General features: G+C 38.2%; 1 protein-coding gene across 50 annotated transcripts in view; it reads right to left on the bottom strand.

The window, feature by feature from the left end:
* The window catches only part of LOC133661813 (receptor-type tyrosine-protein phosphatase delta-like), a 660,250-nt gene that overhangs the window by 80,525 nt on the left and 555,663 nt on the right, over positions 1–24,062 (bottom strand). For all 50 annotated transcript variants that reach the window (XM_062065281.1, XM_062065286.1, XM_062065292.1 and 47 more), the window contains one exon: positions 22,420–22,561. In XM_062065281.1, the coding sequence (XP_061921265.1) occupies positions 22,420–22,561 (142 nt within the window). The remainder of the gene's footprint in view (positions 1–22,419; positions 22,562–24,062) is intronic.

The raw sequence follows: 24,062 nt of genomic DNA, 5'->3' as shown, positions 1-24,062 counted from the left end.
ATCAGCCAGAAATCTGCTCTCTGAGGTACTTTTAGAGCCAATGTCCTTTTCACATTTGGCACTCATATGGCCACCGCCCCTGCCCATTCCCCCAATAGCAACGCCGCTGGCTAATGTGTGTAAATTGTCATTGGGGGTCTTTTCACAGCAAGCACCAGCACTCAGCACTTTTCTTTTTTTTTTTTATAGAAGATGACTTCAGCATTTCTCTCTTCCATCTCATTTGCTGTGCGGCAGCCATTGTTGAATATACAGTACGCTAGCATGTGTTAAAACAGCAGCAGCTGCCCTTGTCTTAGGCTGTCCTTGAGATTGCAGTGCTCAGCGAGGTAAAACTCGATAGAGGAGGAGGGGGAAGTCCATTCCCCTTCCTTGTTAATTTCAGCTTTGACTGTAACGGCTATTTTACAGACGAAACTGTACCCTTTTCAAAAGTCGTACATTTTCAATTATATTAGCCACTGGCAAATAAATGCCCAGCACAAGCTTTGGAGTTTAGCATATTTAAATTGGCCAATTACAAAAGAACAGTTCCTGTTGTTAAGTCCTGATAAGTTAGTTGCACAACGTCACACCAAAGGTTTTTGATGGGTTTGATTGATTGATCGATTGAAACTTTTATTAGTAGATTGCACAGTGAAGTACATATTCCGTACAATTGACCACTAAATGGTAACACACGAATACATTTTTCAACTTGTTTAAGTCGGGGTCCACTTAAATTGATTCATGATACAGATATATACTATTTTCATAATACAGTCATCACACAAGATAATCATCAGAGTATATACAATGAATTATTTACATTATTTACAATCCGGGGTGTGGGATATGGAGGGGGGTTTGGTTTAGGATTGGTTGGTATCAACACTTCAGTCATCAGAGAAATGGACATTGGAACAGTGTAGGACTGACTTGGTAGGATATGTACAGCAGGTAGTGGACACAGAGAGAGAGATCAGAAAGTATAAGAAAAAGTGTCTACATTTGATTATTTACATTTGATTATTTACAATCTGAAGAGGTATGATGTGGAAGGGAGGGTAGGGTGTTAGTTTAGGGTTGAAGTTGCCTGGAGGTGTTGTTTTAGTGCGGTTTTGAAGGAAGATAGAGATGCCCTTTCTTTTACACCTGTTGGGAGTGCATTCCACATTGATGTGGCATAGAAAGAGAATGAGTTAAGACCTTTGTTAGATCGGAATCTGGGTTTAACGTGGTTATTGGAGCTCCCTCTGGTGTTATGGTTATGGTGGTCATTTACGTTAAGGAAGTAGTTTGACATGTACTTCGGTATCAGGGAGGTGTAGCGGATTTTATAGACTAGGCTCAGTGCAAGTTGTTTTACTCTGTCCTCCACCCTGAGCCAGCCCACTTTGGAGAAGTGGGTTAGGGTGAGGTGTGATCTGGGGTGGAGGTCTAAAAGTAACCTGACTAGCTTGTTCTGGGATGTTTGGAGTCTAGATATGAGGGTTTTGGAGGTTTAGGTCAGGGTTATGCTCTTTTGCAACTAAACTATGAAATAACCTTGTTCCAACTAAAATGAATGCTACCAAGAAGTGTTGACTAAAAACAGAGATTGCAATTAATGTGATTGTTGTATTTGATTTGCGCAAAGTCTTTTGTAGTTCATCTCAAAGGTGTCTGATGTGGTTGAGGTTGGGGATTGGGTCTGCAAAATCTGCAAACAGATTTTTAATGGTTACTATGGAAATGTATGCAACCTCTCTTGTAGCTCATTCTGAAGTTGTTGATAAAGTTACATTTTGATCTGATTTTAATCTGATTAGTTGAATTAACTTTTGTCTATACATTTGGTTAAATGTGATTAATCGTATAATACTGTAGTTAAATGATAAACTCTTTAGTAGTTCATTTAAAAAAGTATTGGGTCTTCTGAACCTTTCTAGAAAAGTAAGTCAACGAGAAAGACACTTTGGAAACTTTGTTTTGAATTGAAATTAAATTGGGATGAATCAGATTATGTATCAGATTAATTCGGGAATTTGCAAAAAACTCTCTTGTAGTTAATTTCAAAGTTGTTAAATGGGGTTGAGGTCATTAGTTTGGCCATTTAGAAAAAGGCTCAACTTTTTGTACAATGACCACAAATAAATCGAGACTCGGAATTAAATGTGCTGAATTTGTGATTACAAAAACTGCAATTGTTCCTTGTCTGATGTCACTATTTATGTTCATTGGTTGGCAATTGTTAGCCTGGAAGCCCACTTTTACATGCTTTCTAAAGAAGAGGTTTAGTTAAAAGACTACATTTTTGCTGCCAAATCCAGTGGAATTTTGTAGTTCACACAGATTGTCACATCTGGTTATTCTATTCAACAACACAGGGATGATCCTGAAGCTTGCTCGTGGCGATTAAACGCTCTTGTAGCATCTAATAATTGTGTATTCAACCTTAAATGCAGCACAGATTCTTGTACAAATGTGCAACACAAGAGGAAGTTCAAGCAGGGACACCAGGATTTGAAAAAGTTTGCAGTTCAGTCTGAAGTCAGTCATTGGCGACATTTTTTTTCTTATCCAAGATTTATCCACCGAGGTAGCAGTTCCTTCCGCTGTGCCAAGTACCCAAAAGCGTTGTTGGAAGGCAGCCATGATTGTCATTTGGCGGGCGTGGATGGCGTCTCTCCGTAAAGCCAAGTTGGTTTCCGGCATGTCGCCACCTCATGAAAATTTAATGAAGGTTTCCAAAAAGGTACTACAGAGGATGACGATTCACCATATCATAGCCAGGATAATATGGGAAAGTTGACATTCATAGGAAAAGGAGTCTTCCTCCTTCAAGACCTCCTCTTTCAAGGCTGTAAAAGCCAGAAAAAAGCAAATTGTAGTGGCAGCTAAAAAGCCACCTGCCATCGTAAGTGAGCATCAAAAGCCACTTGAACGCCAGAGTTGCCGTCGCCATGGTTCTCACCATTAAGAGAGTCATTTGGCTTTTTTTTCCCCCAAGGAAATGGATCATGTTTGCATTCATATCTCAGGGGCAATTTTCATGATATTGTGTTTCTTAGGCAAAAAGCTGAACACACAAATGGTTGCCTTTCAGATATCGGCCATAAAGCAAAGATATGTTTGTCTTTTCGTACAAGGTTCCAAAAACTGGCAGTGTGAGTTCTGTTCTGACACCATCTGTCTTAAATGGTTCTGTGAGTTTGAAAAACCAGTTCCCTGACCACAACTTCAGAGAATCAGACTCATTGTCAAAAGCCCACACTGTTTTCATGTTTATCAGTTTTTATTGTATTTTTTTTGCTTTTGCTGGACCCTCTTGCCAGGTTATCATTGTAAATGAATAGCTCTTCTCAATTGATCTTCCCTGGTAAAATAAAGGTGAAATAAAATATAATTTTATAGCTGCTGGGTGACTTAAAGGCCTACTGAAACCCACTACTACCGACCACGCAGTCTGATAGTTTATATATCAATGATGAAATCTTAACATTATAACACATGCCAATACGGCCGGGTTAACTTATAAAGTGACATTTTAAATTTGCCGCTAAACTTCCGGTTCGAAACGCCTCTGAGGATGACGTATGCGTGTGACGTAGCCCGGCGAACACGGGTATGCCTTCCACATTGAAGCCGATACGAAAAAGCTCTGTTTTCATTTCATAATTCCACAGTATTCTGGACATCTGTGTTCGTGAATCTGTTTCAATCATGTTCATTGCATTATGGAGAAGGAAGCCAAGCAAGCAAAGAAGAAAGTTGTCGGTGCGAAATGGACGTATTTTTCGAACGTAGTCAGCCACAACAGTACACAGCCGGTGCTTCTTTGTTTACATTCCCGGAAGATGCAGTCAAGATGGAAGAACTCGGATAACAGAGACTCTAACCAGGAGGACTTTTGATTTGGATACACAGACGCCTGTAGGGAACTGGGACAACACAGACTCTTACCAGGATTACTTTGATTTGGATGACAAAGACGCAGACGTGCTACTGTGAGTATGCAGCTTTGGCTTTTTTTTGCGTATGTACGTAACTTTTTTAAAATATATAAGCTTTATGAACCTTGGGTTAGGTGAACGGTCTTTTGGGCTGAGTGATTGTGTGTGTTGATCATGTGTTTGAATTGTATTGGCGTGTTCTATGGAGCTAGGAGCTAGCAGAGGAGCTAGGAGCTAGCATAACACGTACCGTACCGTACGTGCGCGTCACGTACGTAACTTTTTAAAAATATATAAGCTTTATGAACCTTGGGTTAGGTGAACGGTCTTTTGGGCTGAGTGATTGTGTGTGTTGATCAGGTGTTTGAATTGTATTGGCGTGTTCTATGGAGCTAGGAGCTAGCAGAGGAGCTAGGAGCTAGCATAACAAACACGCAGGTGTTATTATGCAGGATTAATTTGTGGCATATTAAATATAAGCCTGGTTGTGTTGTGGCTAATAGAGTATATATATGTCTTGTGTTTATTTACTGTTGTAGTCATTCCCAGCTGAATATCAGGTACCGTGAGTATGCAGCCTTGGCTGCTAAACATTCGATAACTTGACCGTATGTGCGCGTCACGTACGTAACTTTTTAAAAATATATAAGCTTTATGAACCTTGGGTTAGGTAAACGGTCTTTTGGGCTGAGTGATTGTGTGTGTTGATCAGGTGTTTGAATTGTATTGGCGTGTTCTATGGAGCTAGGAGCTAGCAGAGGAGCTAGGAGCTAGCATAACAAACACGCAGGTGTTTTTATGCAGGATTAATTTGTGGCATATTAAATATAAGCCTGGTTGTGTTGTGGCTAATAGAGTATATATATATGTCTTGTGTTTATTTACTGTTGTAGTCATTCCCAGCTGAATATCAGGTCACCCCCGGCTCTCACAGCATCTTCCCTATCTGAATAGCTTCAACTCCCCACTAGTCCTTCACTTGCACTTTACTCATCCACAAATCTTTCATCCTCGCTCAAATTAATGGGGAAATTGTCGCTTTCTCGGTCCGAATTTCTCTCACTTCATGCGGCCATCATTGTAAACAATAGGGAACTTTGCGTATATGTTCAACTGACTACGTCACGCTACTTCCGGTAGGTGCAAGCCTTTTTTTTATCAGATACCAAAAGTTGCAATCTTTATCGTCGTTGTTCTATACTAAATCCTTTCAGCAAAAATATGGCTATATCGCGAAATGATCAAGTATGACACATAGAATAGATCTGCTATCCCCGTTTAAATAAAAAAAATTCATTTCAGTAGGCCTTTAAGGGGCTGATTAAAACTAATAAAATGGATGCGTTTTGGTGTCTACTGGTATTTTTAAAAAAATGCTGTTCCTTTTTTCATTTAGGACAGTGGTTGTTTAATTTTTTACACCAAATACCACCTCAGAAAACACCTGGCTCTCCAAGTACCACTATAATGACCAACATTTAAATACAGTAGCATACTAGATACATTTTTTTTATGAAAAACAAGGCAGAGGTTTTATTTAAAAAGTACATTTAATATTTAGGACCACCTTACACACAGTTTGAACAGCAACACTGTGTTTGTTGTATATGTAAAAATAAAACACTAATCGCTTAATCAAGTGATTCTTTAGCATACCACTAGATGGAGCCAACCTGCCACTAGTTGTACCCATACCGCAGTTTGCCAATCACTGATTTAGGAAATATATAATCTTATCCCCTATATCAGGGATGTCAAACTCATTTTAGATCGGGGGCCACATTGAGAAATATCTACTCCCAAGTGGGCCGTGGTTAAATCACGGCACGATAACTTAAAAATAAAGACAACTTCAGATTGTTTTCTTTGTTTAGAAATAGAACAAGCACATTCTGAAAATATACAAATCATAATCCATCCATCCATTTTCTACCGCTTGCCCTTTTCGGGATTGCGGGGGGTGCTGGAGCCTATCTCAGCTGCATTCGGGCGGAAGGCTGAGTACAACCTGGACAAGTCGCCACTTCATTGCAAACAAATCATAGTGTTGTTAGGTTTTTTTTACACTTACATGTTGCGGTTAATTGTATTCTATCTTTATTTGTTGTTATTTATGCTTTCTGAATAAATTGTGTGATAATGTTAATCAGTCAACTCATTGGTGTTAATTTTCAAGATAAAAATCCAAATCAAATTACAGGATGCTATTTATGTAGTTTGCTAATTTTTTTCGACTGGTGCATTAACATGTGGTTTATTTTGTTTTACATATGTAGCATCATCTACAAAGATACAAAGAATTGCTATTGCGACATCTAGTGGACACTTTTAGAACAACAGTTTCTTTAATTCACAACAGGTTTTATCCCGCGGGCCGGATAAAACCTGTTCGCCGTACGATTGACAGCCCTGCCCTATATGAAAAAATGGCTTTAATATGCATTTTCATGCGGGTCATTCCAAATACATGAATGCGCACCTCCCTGTAGAGCGCACTGTCATTGTGCTGAAAATAGTTTCTGTTGTCTTGATTGTGATTCTATATTGCAGAAAAGGTGTTACAAATTAAATATGTATGCTACTTGTTCAACAGCATGGCGCACAGGTTGGAGAGCATAATAACATGAATGTGGTGTGTTTCCATGAGTGTTTCCATGGCCACAGCCAGTAGTACAAGCAAAAACCTCATTTAAACAAGGCGGTTAGCACCAGTTATCAATTGTACATGCAGTCTTTTTGGATCCCACGCAACACGCCCACTCCAGGGCTGTCACAGGTCACTCGCTGCACAAAAGTGTGGGCTAAGGTGTACCGTTTGCAAATTCTTTGTCACCGTGAACACATCCTTAACACGCCTTCGTCCTGAAGGTTATTCTCACCCGTTTTGGGAATCAATCTGATTCTCTCCCCCTGATATGATTTCGAAAGCAGGCCAGAAAACATTACCCACGGGGTTGTGACGGCAGCCACGTGCCGAAGCAATTTCTACCCCATTCCATGCCATATCGCTTAAAGTTGAGGGGCACTGATCAAAGCTCCTTCCACGCTCCAAAAAAATCCAAAAAAGTGATAGAAGAGGGCCGGTCGGAGCCTTAATTAAGTTAATAATAGCACAGTGCTAACAAGGAAGCTTGGAATTAACTTGTTTCATGGCTTGGAAATTCATTAGTTGACCGAGAAAGAAACAGGAAGTCCAGTCTGTGGCCGTATATGGAAATTTGCAGGAATTGTGTTGCAAAGAAGAGTCTTATTTGCAAGTACCAGTTTTTAAAACCCCCCGCTTACCATCACAGTGCAGCCCCCTATATGTGGTTTGTTATTTGGCCTGTGGCGTACAGCATCAAATTAATAAAATACACATTTGAAATGAATTGCAATTTGTTTTTGTGTTACGGCACATGTGTGGGTAATTCTAGGTTTCCAAACAGTCAGTATAGCACAGGAGAGGAATACCAGTGCAATGACTTCAACTCCACCTACAGCAGTTCTTCATAGTGGAGCGGGTCCCCATGGCGGGGAGCAATGCAATGCCGGCGGTGGTGGAGGGGCCTGTGATCCCGGGTAACATGCTTTATTGGTATAATGCAGTATCATGCTTTAAACTCCGCTTTGAAAACCACTACAAAATATATTCATTGCAGCTATTAATCCTGATTTCCTCATTTTGATAAAAGAAAACAAAAATACGCACAAATTGTTAATTATTTTTTGTTTTGTAGGTTAACGTGTTTTATGAATTTTGCTCCTGAGTTAAGACAGCTGATCAATTTGAATTTATTATTAATTATTGAGTTTATTTTTTTAGTATCAAATGATTCAAGTTGATCAAAAAAACTTTAAAATTGTAAAGTTTTTTTGTGCATAATAAGAATTATTAGATTAATATGGATGATATAATAATAATTAGGATTTTGTTTTTACTTCAGGCAACTTGAGGCGCTTTAAATATTTTTTTCCCCGACTAAAAACAATGTTAATACAGTTATTATTGAAAGTAAGTTGATCTACATTTCTTTCTATTTTTGTTTTCTTTATTGTGATTTAAGATACAAAGTTATGTAGAGGTAAAACTAATTGGGAAGCACTAACCTAGAGTGACCAGATTCCAATTCACTAGATGTAGAATTTTGTGTGGGACAATGTGGAACACCAATCCATCGAGGTAGTCTAAAATAACTTTAAAAAAACATTTATATTCTGCTTTTAACTTACACCATCAGCTTTGTGGCTGATTCAATAGCACATACAATAACAGCCTGCAAATAAAAACCCAATTAAATATATCTTATTTATATGCAACTTTCCCAAGCTCTCTCACCTAAGACACCATAGTAACCAAGGATATTTCCCACTAATGCTTTGCAAACATTGCAACTAAATAAACATCACCACCGTCAACTGTTAAGAAGTATATCCTCAAATATAAGATCATAAACTGCCAAAACATTTAATAAAATGGCTTATCAAGTTGTAATGTTACTTTCCAACAAAGTCAGCTTTCTGGTTCATCTGGGTTGATTGGCTCACCTAGCTCATTCAGTTTGAATGCAAAATGTTTTCGCACCGAAACAGTTGGATTTGCAATCATCTTTTTACTACATTACCTCGCGGTGCCTCTAACTAGCGATTAGCGTGGCTGTGTTTTTGCACCCTGTGTGTGTAAGGTAGCGGCCCCGCCTCCACCCACACAGACAAAGAGGGCTGATGACCCAAGAGAGGTTTCACTAAGCTTCTTTCAGTCCTTTATTGAACAAACACGCCCATGGGCTGAGACTGATGCAAAGAGTGAACCCTCTTGCAGTCTGGTTGGAAGAAATCGAGGAAGAAAACAAATTTATCGATGCCAGCAAAATTATTGACTTATACATGTATTGATTATCAGCCCAGGCTTCTCTGACTGTTAATAACAATACGGGACAACATCTCAATTTGTAGGATGTGTGAAAAGTAATGGAAATGTGTGACCGTTGTGCAAAACAAAAGAAAAAAAACATTGGAACAATCTAGAAGATAGATTTCTGAAAAGTGTCAAAGTAAAATAAGATTTATTGCAATTTAATTTACGATCAAAGCACATTTACGGAAAATTCTAAACCAAAGCACTGACCCTTAAGCCTACCAAAAAAATTAATAAAAACAAAACTTTGGTCCAAACTACTACAGGGTTTGGGTTCTCATCTGTAATAGTCATATTTGATCAAAATATAATGTCTTTTCAAATTAATTTCAGCAAAAAATCTGGAGGTCAGTGGTACGTTTACCAGTTTTTAAATCAGTGTTTTAGTTGACAGAAATACTAAAAAAACTATTATGGATAGTAAAACTGCATTTGGAAAACTATTTAAAATGCTTTGGATTGCCACAAATGATACCTTTAAACTCCAACAACATGTCTGAAAAAGAACATGGTGTGCCACAATTTCTGTTAGCATATTATTCCCGAACTGTTGCATGCAAACAGGTGACAATTTGTCAAAAAAACTAATGTGTTGGCGTTGCTATCTTTTTCTAACAAATAAACCACAAGGTGAGGTACAGCAGTTAGTTAGTCCAACTTTAAACACCATTTATCTTAACCAGGTCTATAAGCCACTGTACCTTAAAGGTGTGCACCAAATTAACAGGAAATTTTGTGCACACCTTTAGGGAACTGACACGCAGATGTCTTTAAAATTTGAGCTAGATTGGTTAAAAAACATGGCCGCCATCAAGCAAAACGGCTATGCACGGATATGAGCCTGACTTGGCAACCAATTGTTCAAACGTCTTTTACCCAGTGCTGCCCCTCCCCTATATGCAGATCACGCGCTGTGCTTAGGGCCCGGCCATCCTTGGATGGCCCCCGTTTTGTGTGAAGAAGCGCATTTAGAATATCAATTATTGAATGACGGGGCTCTTCATATGAAATTTTACCGCAAGCATATTCCAAGCCTCTTCCTGCTTTGTCAGTGAAAATAATATAATGGCAAATATCCCCTGTGCCACGCAGTGTTAGAGCTGGGCTAGTAATCAGTCATTCTCAGATATAATACCGGCTGGAGATGTGTCAGGAAGATATGCAAATGTATGTTTTAGTTATGTTAAAGTGAATTATTTTACATTAAAAAATAATATCCATCCATTTTCTACCGCTTGTCCCTTTTGGGGTCACAGAAGGTGCTGGAGCCTATCTCAGCTGCATTCGGGCGGAAGGCGGGGTACACCCTGGACAAGTCGCCACCTCATCGCAGGGCCAAAACAGATAGACAGACAACATTCACACTCACATTCACACACTAGGGACCATTTAGTGTTGCCAATCAATGTATCCCCAGGTGCATGTCTTTGGAGGTGGGAGGAAGCCGGAGTACCCGCAGGGAACCCATGCAGTCACGGGGAGAACATGCAAACTCCACACAGAAAGATCCAGAGCCTGGGATTGAACCCAGGACCACACAGGACCTTCGTATTGCGAGGCACATGCACTAACCCCTATTCCACCATGCTGCCTTAAAATAATATATTACATAAAAAAATGTTCCCATGAATTTGTTTGTGTACAAACAATGAATCAAATGAAATGTAAGTTTGATTTAGAAAAAAAAGTATAAAACCTGTTTCGCGTAAACAAAACAAAAAAAAGAGTAATTTTGTAATGGAGGGGCCTCAAAATCAAATTCTGCTTAGGGCCTTGCATTGACTAACGGTGATTTTCAAACTGTATTATGCATACTAATGGTACATGGGCTCCATCTAGTGGTATGCCAAATAATCACTTAATTACATATTCAAACAGTGTTACTGTTCAAACTGGCCAAACATATTAAAAACAACTTGTTAAATAAAACTTCTGCCTTGTTTTTATTGACTATTTAGGCCTACTATGCGACTGTATTTTAATGTTGGTCATAATGGTGGTGCTTGGAATGCCAAGTATATTCTGAGGTGGTACTCGGTTAAAAAAGATTGAGAACCATTTGTCTAATGATTATAAAACTTTGAGGGTATCTGTGTTACATATATTAACCTGCCTTACAAAAAATTCTGGCCACAAACAATTGGAGGTGCCACAAATGTCACTTATAGTGATGTAGAAAAAAAACACAAGCATGTAAAGTATGTTTTTGTTTGATGAGTAACTAGTCTACTCCTAAACAACACAAAAGACACAAATGGGTGATCATTTGTCAAAACAAGCACACGATTATGCATGTATTTAATATTTGTGTGCTTACTATGGTATATTATTTATGTATTATTTATTTGTTCACTGTTCTGTTACAGAAAACAAGGACATTGGATACAATTGCTATGGTATGAAAAGGGGTAGGAATAAATAAGCTCTGCTTCTTTCTACTCCTTTTCTGACGTGCTGTATTGAAACAACTGGAATTGTGTGATGTAATACATTGTATCGTATGCATGTTCGAAATAAACTGAAACTGAACTGAAGTCTTGCAGCGTTGCCTCCTCTATTATTTTTACACCACTAGGGCGTGGTTATGAAATACCTAATTTGACCTCCATCAGCCGGACTGACTTGAAATATCTCACACAGCCTATCAAACTACTATAATTGTAGGGTGAATCATAACAACATTTGGAGCACAACTTAAAGGGATTGACATTTTGAGCAAGACCGGCTGGCAAACATGTTCACCGTCCAACTAATTGTCCATAAGTCATTGATGTTCTGTCCAACCATTATCAAACTTTGATGGCATCTATAACATGTACCGTATTTTCCGCACTTTAAGGCGCACCGGATTATAAGGCGCACCTTCAATGAATGGCATATTTCAAAACTTTGTTCATATATAAGGCGCACCGGGTAATAAGGCGCACCTATGCATCCATTAGATGGAGCTGCGCTAAAGGGAATGTCAACAAAACAGTCAGATAGGTCAGTCAAACTTTATTAATAGATTACAAACCAGCGTTCTGACAACTCTAATCACTCCCAAAATGAATAAACAGCTGATTTACTCGTGTTACGGTAAATCAAACGTTAGTGCAATCCCAATGTAGTAAAACTCTAAATAGTGCAGAGCAATAATAATATCAATAACTCAACATTGCTCAAACGTTAATGTCACACAACACAACACACAAAATAAACATGTAAAGCTCACTTTATGAAGTTATTCCTCATCCACGAATCGCTCAAATTCTTCTTCTTCAGTGTCCGAATTAAACAGTTGGGCGAATACGGCATCGTCTCGTCGAAGTCGTCATTAATCGAGTCAGTGTCGCTGCTGTTGTCTAACAGTTCAGTGACAATTCCTGCCTTCCTGAAAGCTCGGACCACATTTGAGACTGATATATCAGCCCAGGCATTTACGATCCGCTAGCAGATAGTGGCGTATGTCGTCCGGCGCTGTCTCCCTGTCTTGGTGAACGTGTGTTCACCTTCTGTCATCCGTGTTCTACTGCGTGACTGATCGCCTTGCGTTTAAACTCTGCGTCGTAAGCGTGTCTCTTAATAGGAGCCATTTTGGGGTCTTTACATAAAAACAAAAATGGAAATGAAACGTCATATATCCCAGCATGCACCGCACGCTTCTTCTTCTACGGGGGCGGTTGCTTACCATAGAAGAACTTTTTCTTCTACGGGGGAAAATTAAGTTGGCGGCTGCTTACCGTAGAAAAAAATTATAGCTGCCAACTTCTTTTTCCCTGTAGAAGAAGCGCTTCTTCTTCTACGGGGAAAAAGAAGTTGGCGGCTGTTTACCGTAGTTGCGAGACCTAAACTTTATGAAAATGAAGTTTAGGTTTGTTGTGGCTCAATATTGGTCCATATATAAGGCGCACCGGATTATAAGGCGCACTGTCAGCTTTTGACAAAATTGGAGGGTTTTAGGTGCGCCTTATAGTGCGGAAAATACGTACTGTAAGATAGCAAGCAAAACATTTCGACAACAACACAGGGGAGGCGCTACAAATGCCCTTCAAAGTCAAAGTTTGTTCTTATGTTTGTAAATAAATGACAATATAAGATAACATTGTTCGGTTACACACATTGGAATTGGATTATATCTTTTTTGTTGTGCCAAATTTCCACATATGCCCACCGACAAGGGGACTATCTCGCTGAAGTAACACAATTATCAAGAACAAAGAAAAAAAGAAATATAGCAAAGGGTAATCTAGGGTTAGAGGGCGAGTTGGACTATTCTCATCTTTTTTTCCCTCTAAACAATTCAACCTTGGGGTTAAAACTAATTCTGTGGATGTGGAATAAGTCCTAGATAAGCAGTTCAATATGTCACAAAGGTTCAAATCAGGTTTTGAAAAAAAAAGAAAAGCCAAAGACACTGTGCTGTGATTTAGCCTAAGGTTTGAGTCCACAGGTGTAAAAAAGTCACTAATGAATATTGCTGCCGCTGTGCCACAGTTGGCTCGCACAGCTAATTCCAATTTAGTGTAATAGGAGTTTTAGCTGGAATAGGCCCACTCTTAGCCTAAGTGGTATTACACCTCACTCGCTCGGGGCCCTCTAAAAGGTACTTTAGTAATTTCCTTAACAGATATGTATTTTTGGGGGGACTGTGGGCGAATAATGTGGGGCTTTTTACCATCCTCTAAATTGTAATGCTAAACTATTCTGTACCTGTGCCATTATCAAATATACCATAAAGATTGAGTTATGACTGACAAAAATAATAGCATGCTTACCCTAAATGTGTTGTATTATTTAGACCTTATTTAGTTTTAATCCATTGGAAGATTACGATGTTATTATTATGCACCACCACAACAAATGGATGACACATTTTCGATCCAAGATCTTTCTAAGTCTTATATCAGAACTGCTACGTGTTACGGCTGAGAAAAGTAATAGCACACTGGTCATGGGTGTGTTGCAGATTTGAATTATGTCAATTTTAAATCCGTTGAAAGGTGTCAATGCTATTGTGTTCCAACGAACGGAGGACAAGGCTAGTTAATGTTGTTTAGTGAGATAACCTGAGTAAAACTAACAATTAAGTCAAATATATCCCAATTTGTTGTGTGATGGCTGACAAAAAGATCAGCATGCTTGTCCTGGATGTGTTTCAAATGTTGAGCCTTGTTGTGTTCACATCTGTTGGAAGAGACTTACAGTATGTCATGGATAAAAGATATTGGTAATAGGATTTTATTTGTGTGCGGAACGTTATAGCGCCCCTGCAAAGAAGTTAGCAGCAGCCATGTTCTGTGTTATAGTTGACAAAAATAAGAGCAGACTTGCCCTTGGTGTGTTGCAAATTTGGAGCCTTATGGAGTTAAAGTCTGCTGGAAGATGGCAACGGTATTGCATGACCAACAAACAACGACCAGCTGTCTGCAGGTTCTACCCCTGAAAGTGTTAGTGTAGTTGGCCTTTAACCATCGTCTGAAGTTGCTTGACATCTTTACGGGTCACAGCTCAGGACATTCTGACACTGTATTATCATCATCATCATCATCATCGATAAGACACCAGCAACAGTCTAAAGCCTAAAAAAACTCTCTCCTTGGAGAATAACGGAACCTAGTCTTGTAATTTTTAATAATAGATGCAGCTAAAAAGCTGGATGGAGTGATGGAATATGGGGGTATGTGAGGCTTTGCAACCTTAGCAAACACGCATGCTTAACATTGGAAGATGTTAGGGACGTAACGGTATCAAAATCGCACGGCAGAATATTATCACGGTACGATATTATTGTGATATATGTCCACAACAAAAGACTTAAAAATGCAATAGTGTGTAAAATGAAGTTGAAGGAATGTTTAGGATGTACAAACTTACTGTAATTGAACACAAACATAATGCTAACATGTTCTAATCATATTTATTACCACAAACATGCATTTTTAAGTCAAATAATTGTGAAGGAACATCCACTGTTTCAAGCAAATATTTTTTAAAAACCTTACAGTTGAGCATCTTTAAAATGACAATGTAATCATCCAGTGTAAAACAATAAAGTTCACTTTAGTGTCTTTAAACTTTTACTTTCTGAGAAGCAGTGTCCTCCACAGTGGACATCTTTATATCAGTTTGGAAAATGCTGTTTCTCAGAAAAGTTGACTAACAATTTAATGAATGGATGAGAAAGATATTTCAAAGCAAAATACTTTCTGGACCAAAAATCACTCCATATTTTCTACTGCTTGCTCGTGTTACCACATCTGAGTTATTGTGCATAAATATGGGGAAATAACTTCCAAAGTCCACTTCATTCACTAACTGTGTTACAAAAAATATTAATTAGAATAATACATAATGTTGGATATAGAGAACATGCAAACCCTTTATTTATTGAATCAAAAATATTGACATTCAATGATTTGGTGCATTTGCTAAAATTATGTACAAAGCAAATTATAACCTGCTACCCAATAATGTACAACAACTCTTCTCAAAAAAAGAAGAAAAATATAACCTTAGTGGAAATTTAACTTAAAACATTTGTATGTACGTACAACACTTAAGACTTTTAGTATATCAGTATGTGGATAAGTAAACAATGCACTAGTATGATCCAGTTTGAGAGACTGTTTAAATAAAAAGTGCTTTTAATGTACAAGAAAGAAGAATCTTGAAAAATACCTTCAACTTTATTGAAAAGGAGATATTGTTCATCTCAGTACAGTAATCATGACTGACTTAATTATCTATTGCAAGAACTGCTGTACTAATCATTCACTGATGTATTTGTGTTACAAAAAGAAGACTGTAAGTAAACATATGTATTTGTAAGTGCTCTAAAGTGGGAAAGGGGTAGAATTAAATAAGATTTGCTTTTTCCTAATCCTTTTTGGGCATGTCGTAAAGAGAAATTATATGAAATTATGTGATGTATCATGTTGTAAGTGTGTTCATGTTGAAAATAAACTCAACTCAACTTGTAATAATGTAAATACCTCACAAACTGATGTTTAGCTTGCGGTCTTCAAATATATTTTCTGGGTGACAGTTTATGAGATGGCGACTTGTCCAAGGTGTATGCTGCCTTCCGCCCATGTGCAGATGAGAGAGTCAAGCGGTAGAAATGGATGGATGGATTGAGGATTTATCAAGTAGCTTTTCAGGATTTCCCGTTGCAAAAACTTTTTTTTTCATGATTTTACTCCGTGTGGTGCGACGTGACCGGCCGGCTTTGTCACCTTGGAAACGTTTGAGACAAAAGTGGTGTGCTTTGCTTTGCAAAACGCACCACTTTTTTTTTTTTACCTCTGCCAAATAGGTTATTAAGTTTTCACCAGCGTTTGTTTGTCAGCAGCATAACTCAAATAATTATGGATAGGTTGTGAGAATTGTTTTCAGTAAATATCCCAAAAAAACAATTCTCTCATCTTCGACGAACAAACTTTACTTCGTGCTTATGATGTTCCACGCCCCCCACCTTGCCGGCCCCATGCTGTGCAGAGGATTCTGGAAGATATAGTATATATTCAGACCTGGCCAATGCTAAAGCGCCAGACAAAAACTACACACCAAGTTGTTGTTTGATACTATCAAGCGTCAATGCAAGACTTTGAAACCAAAATACCATGGTATTTATAACACCGTTACGCCCCTAGAAGATGTCGGTCATCATGGCACCCGATGGACCACATTATTTTATTATGGGAACGGTTATAAATATATAAATAGAAATACATTGAGTAAAGCATAGACCAATGCAAAGGCCTAACAATCTCTTAATCCAGGAAAAAATACTAATAAATTATTAAACTTCTGCATGTGGCGGTCACTGCCCTACTTGACCATGATGCAAGTGGACAAACAGCACAAAGTAACACAAAATAAGTGAAAGAGCTCAATACAGTTATTTAAAAGTAACCACTCTATGAGTATAAATAACAAAAAAATTACTACAAAATGTAGAAAAAGGAATACAAAAAACAAAAACATTAACCAAAAAAAAAGAGTGAAAGCCAGGGCAATGTAGATCCTGACTGCGTTTTTATCTGTGTAAGCTTCGTTTTTCTTTTTTTTGTCTCCTTGTACAAAACTTTTCGTTTCTTTGGTTGTTTTGGAGCTTCGGCCATGATAGCAGGAATTGCAAGAAGGCGTTCTTCTTCTTCTTTTTTTTGTTTTGTGGCGGCACATATGAGTTCACATCGACTTCTGTCTTTTTAGCGAATGGGGAAAGAAGGAGTGACGTATGCTGTAAAACAAGTCAGCACATTTGTAGTTTTTTATGTGAAAGGGTTCCTGCCACCCACCTCAATGTCGCGATACAGACCCCCTCAGGCCATGACAGAGGTGTCATTCAACTAGATGTAAGTCAATGTATCATCCCAAACGTTATGACAATATTTTATGAAGGTTGAAAGGTTACTTATGCTGCTTTAAGTCATAAGAATTGTGCATTTACCTCAAAGCACTATTATCCATTTTGACAACACTGTTCAGTTTATAGTTATTAGTGAAATTATGTTTATTTTTTCTGTTAAACAATGCTTAGAAACTGCACACAATTAAAGTATTATTATAAATGTATGAGGGTGCCTTTGTTTTGATTAAAAACAAATAGTGAGTCATGACATGGGCCGGGGGTTATCAGTCATATTCTTATGCCAACCACATGCCTTTTGTGGCTCCAGCAGATGTTTTTTCTCCCGACCGACGACCGTGACATCAATCTCATTGGCATCTTTTCGGTCTTAAATCACTTGGCGTAGCTTCCAGATACTGATTGGGCCTTTTTGATTTACCACATAATATATAAAGAGGTGCATTTATTCTTTTTCCAGTGGGGAGATCAATTTCTGCAGGGACAGCCAGCTTCATCTTTTTAATTACAATAATGACTAACTTGTCACTTTTGGTGACGTACGAGCAAGCGATAACTGTCTGTGGAACGGCTATGGGGCGGCACCTCATTGATAGCAGTGGAACCAAAAGATTTCTGCTGCCAATCAGCAAAAAACATGATGTCAAATGCAGTATTTTTTACACTACTTGCCTAGGAAACAATGGAACCACAGTTCATAGATGCTGAATGAATTGGTAAACTTTGTTATTTTTTGCAAATATTAGCTCATTTGGAATTTGATGCCTGCAACATGTTTCAAAAAAGCTGGCACAAGTGGCAAAAAAGACTGAGAAAGTTGAGGAATGCTCATCAAACACTTATTTGGAACATCCCACAGGTGAACAGGTTCATTGGGAACAGGTGGGTGCCATGATTGGGTATAAAAGCAGCTTCCATGAAACACTCAGTCATTCACAAACAAGGATGGGGCGAGGGTCACCACTTTGTGAACAAATGCGTGAGCAAATTGCCGAACAGCTTAAGAACAACATTTCTCCACGAGCTATTGCAAGGAATTTAGGGATTTCACCATCTAAAGTCTGTAAATCATCAAAAGGTTCAGAGAATCTAGAGAAATCACTGCACGTACTGTAAGAGGCAAAGTCCAAAACCAATATTGAATGCCTGTGACCTTCAATCCCTCAGGTGGTACGGCATCAAAAAGCGACATCTGTGTGTAAACGATATCACAACATGGGCTCAGGAACACTTCAGAACACCACTGTCAGTAACTACAGTTCGTCGTTACATCTGTAAGTGCAAGTTAAAACTCTACTATGCAAAGTGAAAGCCATTTATCAAAAACACCCAGAAATGCCGTCGGCTTCGCTGGGCCCGAGCTCATCTAAGATGGACTGATGCAAAGTGGAAAAGTGTTCTGTGATCTGACCAGTACACATTTCAAATTGTTTTTGGAAACTGTGGACGTTGTGTCCTCCGGACCAAAGAGGAAAATAACCACCTGGACTGTTATAGGCGCAAAGTTCAAAAGCCAGCATCTGTGATGGTATGGGGGTGTATTAGTGCCCAAGGCATGGGTAACTTACACATTTGTGAAGGATACATTAATGCTGAAAGGTACATACAGGTTTTGGCGCAATGTACTCTATGTTGCCATCCAAGCAATGTCTTTTTCATGGACACCCCTGCTTATTTCAGCAAGACTATGCCAAGCCACGTGTTACAACGGCGTGGCTTCATAGTAAAAGAGTGCGGGTACTAGCCTGTAGTCCAGAAAATGTGTGACGCAGTATGAAGCGTAAAATACGACAGCGAAGAACCAGGACTGTACATCAAGCAAGAATGGGAAATAATTCCACCTGAAAAGCTTCGAAAATTCCCAAACGTTGTTGTCAAAAGGCCATTTAACACAGTGGTAAAAATGCCCCTATGCCAACTTTTTTGCAATGTGTTGCTGCCATTAAATTCTAAGTTAATGATTATTTGCAAAAAATATATATGTTTTTAAGTTTGAACATTAAATATCTTGTCTTTGCAGTCTATTCAATTGAATAGAAGTTGAAAAGGATTTGTAAATCATTGTGTTCTTTTTTATTTACGAATTACACAACGTGCCAACTTCACTGGTTTTGTATATATACGTATGTATATATATATATATATATATATATATATATATATATATATATATATATATATATATATATATATATATATATATATATATATATATATATATATATATATGTCATATTTTGCTTTAGTTCCTTTAGTTTATTTTAAGGCTGTTTTTGTTTTTTTACGTTTTTTAATTGTTTTTTGTAGTTATTTTTTTCAAAACTTGCTTCATTTTTTCTTAAATTTTTGTGGACCCATTTTTTTTATATTACTTACATATTAATTACTTTTTTGTTGTATATTTTTGTTCCTTTTTTGTTTTCGTTTTGGTTGTAAATAGTGCAGCACATTTAGCTGTGATAACAAAGAACCTTATGCTTCCTTGCTGGTAAACTTGACAAACTTGCAGTATTGTCTTTGAATATAATCAGTGACCATGCAGAGGCGCCTCTATTGTATATGCAATGACGATTCAGCTTTTGGCAGCACCGTTACACCATCATCCTACTGCTTCACTTCTCTTCTCACAAATGGAATTGATGCATTCTGTTTTTCCGTCACAGGAGAGCGGCTTCTCATTTTCCGCTCCCTACTGTCGACTTGTACACAGCAACATAAGTTTGTGTGTGAGTGTGTGCACAGGAAATGGCTGTTGACAGCATAATGGGAGTGTGAGGATGCAATATAAATCCTTAATCATGCCTGAATCATGAACTCCAACAGCCCACTGCACACATCATTTCAGCCGGAAGCTCAGCTAGTTTTGACCTTAGGAGGTTTATTGTGTGTTTTGAAGGCTTTTGTGCAACATTACATTGTTTTTCTCTGCTTTTCCCACATGCATTTATGGATACTATCCATTTTTAGGATTTTTGGTCGGCTTCATAATGTATAAGTCAAACTTGTAGTAACAGCATACAAGAGGCTGCCCTCACAAATAGAGCGGTTTACATTCTCCAGGATAATTTTACCTTTTTATTTTAAAATACATTTTTATTTAATTTAATTGATCAGTTATTTTGTAGTCCCTGCATAAGACATTTAAATTCATTCTGTTGTTTCTTCAGGATTTTTTTCCAGCATATTTGATGTATTATGGCCTAAACTAAGTCTTATTTATGTCTTATATTTATTACAGTATATGTCTTCTTTTCTAGTATTACGTTGTGGTGATCACAATAGATGTACATAGAAAGATACAGTATTCACCAAGGGCAACGTCCGGTTAGGGAGGTGCATAGGATATGCTGAGGGAGCAGTTATGTTCAATTAAGTGGAGAGTAAAACTGTCGAAGCACTTCATCTTCAACTCCTGCCTCATCAGTAACACATCTCCACATTGGGGAGCATTTGATGTAAGTGATATCAAAACAAAAACAGCGACAACAACATAGCTGACACAGGACTATCTTCGCCGCGATGAGCAAATTGACCAACTTTTAGCAGAGAAACACGCGCCCAGGGTTTCAGAACTAAGAGCCTAGTGTTTACTAAGAGAAATTACAAAAGTATTTCTCAACGACGGCCATGGCAATGACCCTATTGGACGATCCTCCGGCTATTTGCAGGTCGAACGCACTAAAGGATACAATATTAATCAATATTGTATAATAATATTATATAAATGAGTGTAAACGTGACTATGTGGGTGTTATTTCATGATTTTAATGCTCTAATATTAAAAACATGTATAGAAGGTTGAAAACTATTGTTTATGGTCTATGGAATATTTCAGTTATAAGTAAGATTCCTACTTTGCGAAAATGTATTTGTCACGGTCAAGTCTGTAACCAATTAGACGTAGTAAACGAGGAACAACTGTCGTTCCTCTCTTAAAGACTTTTTTTTAAAGTAATTTGTTATATTTTAGTTCTTTTTTAGATGATTTATTAGCTTTATTATTTAAACAAAATGTACTTCTATTTTGTGTATTGTTCTTTTATTTATTTGCATTCTCTTGTTAACTTTTTTGTTCCTTTCGAGCATATTTTTTATCACCTTTATAGGATTTGTTTGCAGCTCTTTATGCAAAAAACTAACACTTTAGTTACCTTTCACATTATCTTCTAATAATTTTTCAAACTTTCACTGGTCCATTTTTGAGGTTATTTTGCTTTTTCTTTCTAATATTAAAACAGTTTAGCCTGCAAATGTGCCCTTAAGAGTATTATAGCATATAGACTATGGCAACCTGATTGGATGCAATTATGTTCAGGCAATGCCGGTGCATCTTGGCTTTGTCATGCTTTGCATTCCTTGTAGTAAGAAAAAGCCCAACATGTATTTTTTTAAGAAAAATGCAGCATCAAGAAAAAAGCAAGGAAATGGAAACTACAATACAGATGCTAATGCTAGTGCAGCGCATCCTGAGCACATACCCTCAGTTATAAATTGCAAAACATTGTGCAGGGTGGTAAACAGGAGGTAGCTGCAATGTAGACCTTTTCTCTCTCAAATCGGGCCCAGGGGGCTTTTTGTTGGCTCGCTTGGGGAGATAAGCCTGCCAGCTTGAGAGGATGCGAGCGACGAATAAGAAGGGCCGGCAACCTGTCTTCTTGTGTCGTATAGAAGCTGCTAGCTCCTCTAGCTCATTTGCCATGTTGTATAATTGTGCCGCACTGCCAATGGAGCACACTTCACTCAGGCAGCAACCCCCCCCCCCCCCCCCCCTCCCACCCCAAGAGCGCCACTTAGCGTGTTTTAGCCAGATATGACAAGCCTTTTGAACTGCCTGTACTGTATTTGCCTTTGACAGCAGTATATAATCAACATTTTTGCGCACAATACTTCAATTACCATTTGCTGATATTTAGTCCATTTTGGAGCAAAAAGCTATTATGGACTTTTAAATTCCTTTTTGTTGATTTTTTTGTCCCTTTTTTTAGTCCAGACTCCCAGAATATTTTCGTTGAATAGCCACGCATTAGATAGCTCATGTTATGTAACTTTGATAAGTCCATTAGCTGTCAACTAAGTTTCTCTCTCGATTCAAGTCATTTGCATACACACTGGCACAATAATTAACGTGCCAGTTAAATTATGCAAATAGACGTCTATTCTTTAGCCTGCAGTGTTTTATTTTTTTAGTCTTTCAAATCAGACTACAAAAAACGCTAGACAAAGATCCTCTATATGACACGAAAACCACGACCTACCGCGTAAAACAGTGAGGCGTGTGGTGGCACTCGTCTCGCCAACGCTGTTGGAGGCAACACATTCGTAGATGGCTTCGTCGCGAGGGGTACGAAGTGGCTGGATGCGTAGAACCGAACCAGAGCCGTCGTCAAACTCGATCACCTGCAGGTGCGAGAAATACGGTGTGTTAAAGGAGAATTAGTTTTGGGGGAGGGGGGTCCCCCATCAAGATGCGGGACCCTCCATACAGTCAGGACACATTGAAGATGGGGACAACACAATCTGATTTGACAATACTGAACCATTCAACAAGAAGTTCCGTACACGGCATTAAAGATAAACAACATATACTTTCATAAGTGACTGACTTGACTTTAAGAATGGGAATCAAATTTACAAATTGGATACATTTTGCTTGGGTAAAAAAAGTCAATTTGAATGCATCCCACACTTAAAGTTACAAGACGCTATGCTTTATACATAAAATGCATCACACTGGAACATATCAATGGGACAAATACAAATTAGCATCAGGGCCACACTGAAGAGAAAACTATATACACAGTAGTGTTGTAGCGATACCAATATTTTGGTACCGGTACTAAAATTATGTTGGTACTTTTCGGTACTTTTCTAAATAAAAGGTACCACAAAAAACTGCATTATTGGCTTTATTTTAACAAAAAATCTTAGGGTACATTAAACATATGTTTCTTATTGCAGTTAAGTCCTTCAATAAAATAGTGAACATACTAGACAACTTGTCTTTTAGTAGTAAGTAAACAAACAAAGGCTCCTAATTAGTCTGCTGACATGCAGTAACATATTGTGTCATCTATCATTCTATTATTTTGTCAACGTTATTAAGGAAAAGAGGTAGAAAATTACTTATTCATCTATTTGTTTATTTACTGTTAATATCTGCTTACTTTCTCTTTTAACATGTTCTGTCTACACGTCTGTTAAAATGTAATAATCACTTATTCTTCTGTTGTTTGATATTTTACATTAGTTTTGGATGATACCACCAATTTGGGTATCAACCCGATACCAAGTCGTTACAGGATCATACATTGGTCATATTCAAAGTCCTCGTGTCCAGGGACATATTTCCTGAGTTTATAAACATAATATACATTTTTTTTAAACTAAAGAACCATGATGCCAAAGAATATCAACGTAATCATAGTAGTATCGACTAGATACGTGCCTGTACTTGATATCATCACAGTGGATGTTAGGTGTAGATCCACCGATGGAGTTTGTTTACATTTTGATGCCGGTGAGCTACGGTGTGTAGTGAAGCATGTTTAGCTATTCCTCGTCCTGCAGGGATGATACTTGTAAGAAACTTACTTTACTTGTCGCCATGGAGGCGAGGATTAGTGATTTAGAAGTAGCTAAAACACTGCCGATGGCGGATGGACGTTAGCCGCTAGCTAGCTAGCCATGTCTTAAAGCACCTCTTCCTGAGGGTGTTTCAGTGTTATAACTTCACCTTTATCTTTAGTTTTTACACAAAAATGCGTCCATTCTCCCTTTTCTGTCTACACACTGTGTCTGCTTGTAAGTACTCTGTGATTGTGTGCTGCCGAGCATGCTCCTCTGCTCGTAAACCAGCAATGTCACGACGTGACTTGGACGCGGGCGCGGGACCGGTACG

Source organism: Entelurus aequoreus, linkage group LG12 (assembly GCF_033978785.1).
Source record: "Entelurus aequoreus isolate RoL-2023_Sb linkage group LG12, RoL_Eaeq_v1.1, whole genome shotgun sequence".
Classification (NCBI taxonomy): Eukaryota; Metazoa; Chordata; class Actinopteri; order Syngnathiformes; family Syngnathidae; genus Entelurus; species Entelurus aequoreus.
This window is presented reverse-complemented; position numbering and strand designations above follow the sequence as displayed.